The 12,500-nt window shown below is 41.4% G+C and overlaps 1 protein-coding gene across 1 annotated transcript; it reads right to left on the bottom strand.

The window, feature by feature from the left end:
* Positions 1–3,790: 3,790 nt before the first annotated feature.
* Positions 3,791–7,904, bottom strand: hoxb2a (homeobox B2a; the record flags this gene model as incomplete). The annotated part of the gene is made up of 2 exons (XM_084339551.1): positions 3,791–5,309; positions 7,421–7,904. 2 exons carry the CDS (start codon positions 7,902–7,904, stop codon positions 4,468–4,470), a joined length of 1,326 nt encoding a protein of 441 aa, XP_084195677.1. The 3' UTR covers positions 3,791–4,467.
* Positions 7,905–12,500: the final 4,596 nt, after the last annotated feature.

Below are 12,500 nucleotides of genomic sequence, written 5' to 3'. Positions count from 1 at the left end.
CACCTGTCCCGAAGGCCTGAATACTTTCGACAACAAATGTTTGTTTCCGTGTCTCTGATTGGCCACACGCGTTTCTGGTCATGTGACTTGTGCGCCAATCGTGGGACTGCAAGTTTCTACACCGCTTAAGCTTAGGCGCTCTTTCGAAGTTGGTTAAGGTTAGAGTTTGTCTTAGAGCATGGCGATAGAATGCCTGCCCTGATTCCGACGGTTAAGCTTAGGCATTCTTTCGAAGTTGGTTAAGGTTAGAGTTTGTCTTAGAGCATGGCGATAGAACGCCAGGTAGTTTGCAGGCTGTTAGACCCGGAAATAGGCGCAGAACTTACTGTCCCACGATTGGCGCACATGTCACATGACCTGGCCAATCAGAGCGCAAAACTCGAACACGGAAACAAACATTTGTTGTCGAAAGTATACACGCGTCCCGAAGGCTAACCGGCACTGTCCGCTTCCATTGATTGTGCTAAGCTAGGCTAACATGCAGCCAGATAGCTTTCTACTGAACGCACAAAGAGGAAACTGTTTTATGATGAATTGAAAATGGGGGACCCTGATGTAAAAAATTTCAATCAATCAATCAATTCCTTTAAGCGAAATCTGGATGCTTGGTATGTCCACAGCTTTGAGGCTACCTCAGGTCTTCCCAGGGCAGGCAGAATGTTGCAGTTGCCCTCGTGGGATGGTAGTGATGTTGGATGATGCAAGTGTGGGAATATAATATGAAATGATTGTTCTGTATTACCAAATCAGATTTAAGATATTAGTTCTGCCCGCCTATTTACCAAAAATAGATTCCCACAAAAAATGTATTTATTTTTAAAAGCTGGTTACAAAATCTATTGTTCTGTGTTGAGTGTCCAGTTTGTCAAAGTTGGCACTCGTGTAAATGCTGTTGGAGACTGTAGTTTGAAGCTTTCTGGTGGAAAAACTACAAAGAGGAAGACAAAGAGGAAGAAAATGGACAAGTCACTGCACCAGAAATAAAGTGTCTTTAGTCTGAGTCAGTTTGTACAGACAGGTAGCTCGACCCCACTGACTTTGCATTGGTTTGTGGCTAACTATCTGGAGAGGAACAGCATGGATTGTGCTGAGAAAGGACTCTATAACAATCAACAACATTAAGGTAAGAAATAGGACTAGTGATCCAAAGGTCTAAACTACCCCTGAGAGTATACCGTACGAATAATTTGCTAATCATCTTCTGGCCGCCTGAGACCCACTCCTTTGTGCTCCTGGGGGGGGGGGTCATCGAAACGAAGCAAAAGCATTGCTGCACGATGGTGGTACAAACTTCCCACCACAGAAAGGACAGCTGAAACCCACCCAATTTTCTGCCGTCAACTAAAAACGCACCTTTTCAATATCTGAAATTAAAGAAATTATAATAACCAACATTCTTACTGTCTGCTACTATGTTTATAGATGTTTAGCTCAGAGTGTAGCATGAAGTTCGGCACTGCTATAGAACAATATACCACTTACCCTTAGCCGCCAGAGTTGTACCCCTCCTGCACGTTGCTTTGGATAAAAGCATATCAGCTAAATGACTAAATGACTCAATGTAAATGTACCTGCATGTGATCTCACAGCTCCCATCACATTGTGTGTCCCGTCAGAGGTAACCGTTTAACGGTATATGGTGCTGATTTTTGGAACCATAGCCCTATTTCTTCCTAATACAATCGGGCTCATTGATTCCACAAGAGTCTCGGCTTTCCAGTCATACCCATGTTATGCAATTCCAAGATCCCAGTATGCAGAAATATTCACATAAACTAGTTTTACAATAGGCATGCAGTAATAAGATGTGAAATTTTTAAATTTTTCTTGATGTATTCATCTCATATATCAACACATAAGCATTGTTTTTCACATAGTAGCCACTGTCTCTTCCAATATGGAGGTGAAATGGGCATTCTAAACGGTCTGTGAAAGACCTCTATTATGGGTGCACCTAAGGTAGACTGCAACTCTGATTTTGGTGGGCTGGGCCAAACACTACTAACACCCATGGGTCCTGGAATGAGACTTACATGTAGCCTATTCAGTTCACAGCATGTGATTGGAGTTTTGACAAGTTAACATTCTACACACTAAGATAACATTCTAATGTTGATGCAAATGTGACTGTTAATTGAGTTCCAGAAGAGAAATGTAGAAGAAATAATGTTCCAAAAAACCTCAGTCATGACAGAGAATGAGCTGAATACAAGCTGAGAGGTAAACAACTGGACAAAATAAGTGTGTGGTTTCTTAAACTATGGGTCTGAAGCTAGAATTGGACACAAACCCGTTGCATGGATTCTAGGGTAGACCATGTTCAAGCACATGTGTTTTTCCTGTAATTTAACAGATGGCGACCACTGTCATTCACTCATAATAATTATTATTATTATATAATACTTAATATTTGCATAGTAAGCCTAAATGAAATGACCACTTCAGAATTATATTTAGCCTACCATGTTGATGTTATTACAAATATTATTAGCAGTAGTGGTAGTAGTAGTATTACAGTGAATGCTGCCTATTGCTGTAATTAATTATTTCTTCTTCTTCTTCTTCTTCTTCTTCTTCTTATTATTATTATTATTATTATTATTATTATTATTATTATTATTATTATTATTATTATTATTATTATTATTATTATTATTATTATTATCATTATCATAATCACCATAATCATCATCATCATCTTTAGGCCAATTGGTGGCACAGCCTATACATCACAGCAGGAAATAAAGCAATCAAACCATAAACATGTCTAAAATGTGCCCTTAGCCTATAAATCACAGCACAGTAAATCACACAATAAGCTCCTTTCCTCTCGTCTTCGGACCACCTTCCAGTCGCATAAAGTGAGAAGCCACATAACGCAGTGCTATATGGTCATTGACCAAGCCCGCCTGTAATGGCTGCCACAAGCTTATTGTTCACATCCATTGTCCTCTCAGCGCCATTTTGACTCTGCAGGGGTAGAAGCAGCCGCCTGCTAGCTGGGGTCCCGTTAGCTGTTAGCTTCTGACAGCAGCGTGCTAAACATGCTAACCATGCTATCGCTGGGACGGATATAGCTCACAATAGAGCAACTCATAAAGCCGAGGTCTACGTGAAAACAATGAGTCGGCTGTGCTTGTTTTACTTTATCAGTTCTGATAAGTCTAGGTTCTTGTGGGGGTTATCTCTGTGTGCAAACATATATGTGGTAGACTCGACTATTTGAGAGTCTGCCACTGTGCTCACATTCTGTAGCCTATATTGGGATTCTAGATAGGAGCAATGAATTTCAGCCTATGTATGTATAATCAGTCACAATTGTCAACAAAGAATTGCAGCTTATTGGAAGATAATAATGTTAGCAAACGATGATGTAAAAAAATAATAATAGTCTAAAGGAGACCAGGCATATTTTAATATAAGAAAACGAATCTAAAGTATAAGCAAGATAACAAAAGTTTGATAATAATAATAAATATTATCAGTAACAATAATAATAAATATTATTATTATTATTATTATTATTAATAATAATAATAATAATATCAGCTGTGTAAATAGTGACGCCTATTTATTTCTGTTCTTTGTATAGCATATGACATTCATCCAGTTGCAATAGCCAATGAATATTCAAGCATGCTTTTCTCCATCCCTCTAAAACACAATATACAACTATATATAACACATTGAATCCTTTCTCATTAAATAATTCCTTTAGACTAATATTCGCCATTCATATGAAGAAAATCAAGACTTAAGCCACCTCGTATTTTTTTGTGTATTTTTATTATTATCATTTCAACTATGAAAATAATGTACAATAAATAATTTGAATTTATTTTCCACTATTAAAGAATCTCAATAAATAAACTAGTGTCTAAAACACTATCATATCAGCAGGGCTTCTCAACAACTCGCCCGTCCTTTGAGAGAGTATTCATTTCTAAAAGCAGTCCAGCTATCCGTATAGAAATGCCATTAACATTTTCCTGAGAATTTATGTTTCATAATCATCGATTGAGCTGCACTGAAATGGTTCTGAAACATTATACGGAGACAAGGAAATAAACCAACATAATACCGGAAATTATTAATACTTTAAACAAAGAAAAATCAACCAAGAAAGGCAATAAATACCTGAACATTTGGACAAGGAGAGCAACGGCATGAAGTCCCCATTTCGGATAAACTCAAAATTCTATTGCCCTTCAAGGATAAAAACATTTCACTCCTTACCATCACCTCAGGCTGTGTTAAGACTATAGGTTATCCGCCAAATAAAAAATCAGGAAGGAGAGGAAAATATAAAACAATAATTTTCAGAAATGTTTCGGGAATGTTATCAAGCATTCATCGTGTAACAGGGTAATACTGCGTCGTAAACACGTCTCCTTTCAAATCGATTGTTCATTCATATGCGGCTTATTAACCGTCCCCAAGTTGTCGTTATTTTCCCCCGTTAGGATTTCAAAAACTCAAATGTTGCAAGTCTATAGTACAGAGTGTGCTTGTGAATAAGTCGAAATCTTCCTCGGAGAAGTCAACAGGGCTGTCCAACGAGCTCTGCAGGCTGGGCGACAGAGCGTCGGAGATCTGCAGACAGGAGTCCCCGGTGAAGAAATGCAAATCGGGGAGAGAGGAGGCGATAGGGGCCGAGGAGGAGGTGGTGGAATCCCGGTGTTCTGAGAAGGAGTGGTCGGGGGGAACCGACGTTGCCCCGGCCGCCGACGATGGCACGCGGTGCCCGGATTCGCCGAGCTGCAATGTCCCGAGGTTATCGGCGGTGGACGTCGGGGTGAATGTAGGAGGGGACCGGTGGGAAGATACGGTGTCAGATGTGGCCTCCTCCGGCGTGGGCTGGCTATTGTCCCCGCTGTCATTAGCGTAGGAGTTGGAGGAAGAAGCAGCAGCGGTGGTAGCGGAGGACGAGTTACAGCTCCCCACGTCGCCCTCCGAGGACGCCCCTCCGGTACCCGAAGCTTCCAACGGTTGACTCGAATACGGAGACGAGGCGTCGGTCCCTTCCATGGGTTCGAACCCACCCGGGTCTCCCGCCTCTTGGCCACCACCACCGCCATCTCTGTGATGGGTGGTTTGCCGTTTGTGTTTCATTCGCCGGTTCTGAAACCATACTTTGACTTGGCGTTCGGTTAGATCCAAGAGAGCGGCGATCTCGACCCTCCTGGGCCGACACAAGTACTTGTTGAAGTGGAACTCCTTCTCCAGCTCCAGCAGCTGTGTGTTGGTGTAGGCCGTTCGCAGTCTCCGGGATCCGGCTACACCGCCGTCGAGACCCACCTGGTTTGGATCTGGGAGGGGAAGAAATAGGGAGATAAATGGACGAGATTATTACAACATTTTAAGTGAACGTTTTAAATAACAGATATATTTTTTTGTTTGTTTTTTGAAATAGCATAATTAAATAGTAGACAATAAATGATGTGGTTTGCGCCAATGCAACGTCGACTATTTGCAGAACACAGAACAATATTTGAATGGGTTGAAGTTTTAGGATATTGTAAATGTATCATTGTTTTCAAAAATAAAGATCATTCATAGTCACTCTATTTTACTTTCATCGAATTTCAAACATGGGTTCCAGGTTGAAATAGCTTCACGAGTGAGTTTATTGAAGTCGAGCCTTATGTCCGCCAAATCCTATATAATATAGTATACATGAACAATAATATAGTATACATGAACAATGAGAGGTAATTCCATTATCTTCCTCTATCTGCAATAAAGCAAACACACGTACAGAAACACCATCAATATATCCCTCCCAGCCACAGTAGCCAGTAGCCAAGATAATAATGTTCAGAACGAGCCATTTGGCGCTGCGTAAACCCGCCATAAAAACGCACATAAAGACGGATTATGAAAATGTCACATGGGGTCTCCACACTCTCTCCATCGGCTGCAGCTACAGTGACTTCCATAACAGAAGCTTTGGGATACTAGCCTGCTGGGAATGTTTATCACTCACGTAATTAAATCGTAAAATAAAGCAATGGGTGAAATAATGAGGATAAAATGCACAGGGGAACGAGAGGAATCTCCACTTTGTAAACGACAGCCTGATAAGAACTGGAAAAGCTCGGAACTGATTTGTTTGAAATAGACAGGCAACAGAAATATCCATATCCAATGTTTGACCCCCCCCTACACACCCACACACACACACGCACACACGCACACACACACGCACACACACACACACTCACACACACCCTTCTCAAAACTTTTTTTTGATCATGAGCCACCATAAAAGCAGAAAATATTGATATTAGGAAAATTAAAATGAGGAAGAAACACGTTCTAATATAACTCCATAAGAAATTAATGGGAGCTGTGTGTCCAAATGACCTGACATCTAAAAAAGAAATAATAAGAATAAGTCCTGGTATAGAATTCCCTCTCTCTCTCTCTTTCTCTCTCTCTACAAACTACGAGACCAGAAATACAGTCGTAGAGAAATCGTCACAAAACAAGAATCTCCATTAGAAATGAATGGGGAGGAGGTGTATCCAAAGATCCTGAAAAAAATGTCCCCGGTTTCAGTACGTTTCCTGTGTGTGAGAGGCTGGTTTCCTCTCCAGCAGGTCCTCCATTCTCCTCTCTCCTCCCTGCCCCCCCATATTTTGTCTGTCCTCCTCGCCTCGCCATTATATAGGCCTATACCATCCAACATGGCCACCGCCACCATCACTACGCTGGTTATGAATATATATCACTGTAGGACGCAGCGTTGCCGCTCCTGAAGCCCGCTGTGACACAGATCAAATCGTTTCCCCCTAAACAGGAAGATATATGCTACATATGTCGGCTGCGGATACAAATCTGGATAAAAAAGACACCCCCTCACTCCCACTTTTTTATCTGTGCGTTTTTAAGCACAAGACATATTTCACACACAGGATATATGTTGAGGGGTTTGTGGGTAGATGTTGCAGCAATAGACAGGCTATTCGTTTGGAATGTCTCTCTATTTTGAGACATTTAAAACTCAGCCCGTGCACGATGACGACTGATAGACATGCAATGGAAATAATATGTAATTCATTAGTGACTACACGGTGAGCTCATGTAAAACACTGCAGCAGAATGCAGAGGTCTGATTATGGCTTCCTCACTCTCACAGCATCACAACACAGCATTATATATATACACACAGACACACACACAAACACACACACACACACACACACATACACTTGGCCTAGACAGGACGATGCTTTTCGGTTAATATTGCATATTAAAAACAATGCTATTCCAAACAAACATTAATAGCATGCGATGGTTGGCATGTTAGTTGGGCAAGAACGAGGATGCAGTGGATGTCATGTGTGCAAATAGAAAATATGGAGCAAAATATTTGATTGTGCAGCCACATCTGTCTCCCCCATCCATGCATACCGACCTGTCGGTGATTCCATGCCCGCTGTAGCGTACCCCGAGGCGGCATGCGAGGGGGAGGACGAGGCGGTGGGGATGATGGATCCACTGCTGCTGGAGCTGTTGCCAGACTTGGTGCACTTCTTGGACGATTTCTTCTCCTTCATCCAGGGGAACTCGTGGGCCAGCGGGCCGGCCGAATGGGCTGTGGCCGGTGCAGGGGCCTGTCCGGGCGGGCAAGGGTGCTGAGCGGCCCGGTGGTGCGTCTGGAGGCCATTATTGGAGGAGGTTCTCCGGTTCTGCTGGCTCCTAGCTGCCGGTCTCGGCTGGCTAGCTGTGCAGGGGCTGAGGCTGGGGATGGTGTGCTCGAAGGGAGGCGGAATTACTGTCGACTCCTTGATTGATGAAGTTTGAAATGACTCCAGGACGGCAGGGAAGGACGTCAGGCACTCAGCTAGGGACGGCTGGCTGTTTATAAAACCGATCTCCCTCTCAAATTCAAAATTCATAGCTCCCACAAACCCGGTTTCACCTCAAACGGCGACACCCGAATAATCCCTTCCCCAAAAACACAACAACCCGGCTGTAAAAAAATAAAACCAAAAGAAAAAAATGCGCGATCATTTAGGCTCCCGACCGCAATGGCGTATTTGCGGGGGCTATATAATAATTGTGTATATTGGTGATATTACTAGCGTATGGGGACCTGGGTAGGCTAAACTGAAGAACTATGGGGCGAAATTGCAACCAATTCCTGGTCATGTGACCAATAAGAACCAATGAGAGCCCCCGGGCCTGGTGGTGGCTGTGAGAAACGCATTATTATTTTCCTCGAACAAATGCTCCAAGAATATCAGAGGATTTCGAGCTATTGTTTTGTCTTAACGGGGGGTAATTTCCAAACCGAATAAAAAAACGAAAGTGTTCGGTTGCCATGTGTCTCTCTGTCCCCTGGCTGCGTCGCGTGGGAGGTTCTGGTGTGCGCGCGTGGGCTCGTTTTACCGCCAAACAATAGGAGCATCTCCCCCGTCTCGTGCGTTAGAGTGATGCCAACGACGGCTAACATTAGGAGAACGGGACCAACAGCGTTTACAATATGGTCCCAAAAATTAGTACATGTTTACAAAAAAGAACTCATTAATCTTATAAAGTTTGACAGCGCACAACAGCAGTTACAGTCCCAATTCCTGAGGTAAAATAAAAAACTCCGAGAGCACTTTAGATGACGGCACAGGTCCTCGTGGAGAAGATTGGAGAGGACAGAAAATACGAATAACGTTTTTTTTTCTTCTTTCGGTAGCTGTCTTCAAGCCATCATACAATAGAACGGCCCTTTGGAATAATTGATGCTAAAGCTGATGACTGCATGTGGGGGACTAATAGACAGAAGGTAGACTTCTTGTTATGGTAAATTAATGGAGAGAGAAAGAGGAGCCTTGTTTGTGTGTAAGTGTGCCACATTTTCCATTTTAATGATTTCCTCATGACTGTCTTTTTTAATATTATTGAATTACGTATGGCGTGTGTGTGTGTGTGTGTGTGTGTGCGTGCGTGCTGTGTGTGCGCGTGTGTGTGTGTGTGTATACGAGAGAGAGAGAGAGAGAGAGAGAGAGAGAGAGAGAGAGAGAGAGGAGAGAGAGAGAGAGAGAGAGAGAGAGAGAGTTATATATACCTACCTAAATATAAACCTATAGGCTATAGTTAATCCTGCAATTCCTTGTATTGGTTATAGCTCCCTCTCCTCTCTCTCTCTCCCATCTCCCCTCTCTCTCTCTCTCTCTCTCTCTCTCTCTCTCTCTCCCCTCTCCCTCTCCCCTCTCCCTCTCTCTCTCTCTCCCCTCTCTCTCTCCTCTCTCTCTCTCTTCTCTCTCTCACTCTCTCTCTCTCTCTCTCTCTCTCTCTCTCTCTCTCTCTCTCTCTCTCTCTCCCCTCTCCCCTCTCTCTCTCTCTCTCCCCCAGAGCGTGTAAAAATGGTCGGTGTGTTTACGGAGAAAAGTTCACTGCGAGGTCGCCATGTACTACTGGGACTCGCACATGTTACAGCAGGGCCTCATATTCCGCCTAATATGTATTATGTCGTATGTATGTGTTGATGTGTTGATTACACATGGGCTCTTTTCAACAAGTCAGCATATGTATTGACGGGTAAACTTTTAGATATTTGGAAAAAGGGGAATTGGGAGAGGATATTTTTGGGAGACCCAAAGTAGCCCCAGAGTGAGAAAAAAAAAGTGCGGTGATCAATCTTTTTTCTCCTGCAAAGCGGTTGACAGCAGCCGCCCTAACGAATTCCTCCCTTCCCTCCTCTCTCTCCCCCATGATAACAACAATGAGAAACTCTCTTTAGTTTATATAATCGTCACATTATTATACGGAACTCTTAATTATTTAATTTAGTAATAATCTAAAGGTGTTGGAAAAACGGCCTAATATCAAATAAAACGAAAAACCCAACCCCAAATAGCCCAATCTATTAAAGAAAGCACTGGCTTGCTTTGTCTATATTTTGCTCGCCCCCTGGCTCCAAAGACGGAGAGAATGTGTGTGGGAGTTTAGCCCATTTAGTTTGGTACAAAACGAAGCGAGTGAGTAGGTCGGTTTTTAGCCAAGATATAGGCCAGGCGTGGGACAGAGACAGACGAGCCAAAACACGGCCTCAACTCGTCGGGAAGAAGCTGCTGACTGCGCAAAAAACTGGGACAAACACTGGAGCGTTTCATAATATAGAGATATTGCTAATATTTCACAAGGGAGGATACTTTTACAGTATGGGTAATTTATAAAATACGGTCAGTTTTTGGGGACTCCTTGGAGTATAGGAGATTTGGTAGAGGAAATAATATATTCTTTCTTCTAAATTACTATCTTTGTTTTGTTTGAGTGTTTTGGGTGCTTGCTTTTTCATTCTTTTAACTATCCGCCAGCACATTTGATTAGGCTAAGGATATCTGTTTGTTAATTATGTGATTTAATAATTGATAGGTTACTTGTATAGGGCTACTGCAAGCTATAATCGTCACAGGCATACTACTACTACTACTACTACTACTACTACTACTACTACTACTACTACTACTACTACTACTACTACTACTACTACTACTACTACTACTACTACTACTACTACTACTACTATACTACTACTACTACTACTACTACTACTACTACTACTACTACTACTACTACTACTACTACTACTACTACTACTACTACTATACTACAACTACTATACTACTACTACTACTAATAATAATAATATAATAATAATAATAATAATAATAATAATAATAATAATAATAATAATAATAATAATAATAATAATAATAATATAATAATAATATAATAATAATAATAATAATAATAATAATAATAATAATAATAATGAATAAACTAGGCTATAGCAATACATTTTTTATGTATTTATATTTTGTTAAATGTTTCATGTTTATATTATTATGTGTAGCCTACCCAAAAATGACAGATTCTTTTTAGACTTTTATATTTTCATTATTGAAATACTTTGAGGAGATATTTGGAACAAAAAAAAGTTATTTGGACTTGATTTGATAAAAATGTAGATGACCTCGGAAAATTTAGGCGACAGTCATATTCTTTATTATATTTGATTACCATTCCACATTATTATTATTATTTTTGTTGTTGTTGTTATTAGGCTATTGTCGTTTTATTAATATGTTATTAACCTTATTTAATTGGTGATATGAAGACTACTAAACCTTAAACATAATGTCAGCAAGTTGGCTAGTCAGATTATTATATAATTTCTTTAATGTATCCCATTCATAAGTCTAACCATCAGTGATTTGAATGTTTAATGTTAATTTACAATGGACCTATAGTTTCTTGTTGTTAACATTTCAAAGTCTAAGTAGCTTATATGCTATATGGCTATATGCTATTTTTGTAGTTTCTTACAAATCACAGTTCCTATTATAATGAAAAAACGCTACCAGCAGCTGTTTGTTTGAATCAATGGATATTGACTGTGCTAGGCTAAGCTAGCTCTGTAATACACTTGGTAATACACTAGATCCAATCTCTGCCTCTCTGTCTTTATTCATGTTTTTATTGTCTGCTACTGAAGGCTAGTAAAGAGAAGTAGGGCTGTTATTTATAGTGGGAACTGATTTATGTTTAAAGTTATGCTGATCTAAAGCTATCTCTCTCTCCCTCTCTCTCTCTCTCTCTCTCTCTCTCTCTCTCTCTCTCTCTCTCTCTCTCTCTCTCTCTCTCTCTCTCTCTCTCTCTCTCTCTCTCTCTCTCTCTCTCTCTCTCTCTCTCTCTCTCTCCTCTCTCTCTCTCTCTCTCTCTCTCTCTCTCTCTCTCTCTCTCTCTCTCTCTCTCTCTCTCTCTCTCTCTCCTCTCTCTCTCTCTCTCTCTCTCTCTCTCTCTATACCACGTGATGATCTAAGGCACAGGCCCGGGGGCTTTTTTTGTGTTCTGGCATCAACACAGGAAAGAAAGAGCACATGAGGTCCCAGGAAACTGTTAATGTGTGTGCCTGTGTGTGTGCATGTGTGCGTGTGTGTGCGTGTGTGTGTGTGTGTGTGTGTGTGTGTGTGTGTGTGTGTGTGTGTGTGTGTGTGTGTGTGTGTGTGTGTGTGTGTGTGTGTGTGTGTGTGTGTGTGTGTGTGTGTGTGTGCATGTGTGCGTGTTGTATGAGAGAGAGATCTAGTGAAATATGGAATCCTTAAATTGGTCAGATGTTTTCTCCCAGACATGCTACTGTCTCTCCATGTGGTTGTGGCCAATAGGTCGACAGGGTTGTTTCTGTCTTCCACTGGCTTCTGGATTCTAAATCTATGGCTCTACGGCTACTTCTGTTGGGTCCCACATGACAATACTATAGCAGTGCCTAAAGGACAACCACTGACCAAAAAGAGTCCTTCTTATATTACAGGGATGTAGGCTTTGACGACGCAGCAGGGCTAGTTTACACAGAGAATACAAAACATGAGTAACACCTGCTCTTTTCACCACATGTTAAAGGGAAATGCCCCCCATTTTAAGAATTCACATTATGTTCTTCCTGTGCCCAAGGACAGTTGAGTCAGTATTTGTGAACATACAAACCACTCTCCCCT

Source organism: Notolepis coatsorum, assembly GCF_963971535.1.
Source record: "Notolepis coatsorum genome assembly, contig: SCAFFOLD_233, whole genome shotgun sequence".
Lineage (NCBI taxonomy): Eukaryota > Metazoa > Chordata > Actinopteri > Aulopiformes > Paralepididae > Notolepis > Notolepis coatsorum.
This window is presented reverse-complemented; position numbering and strand designations above follow the sequence as displayed.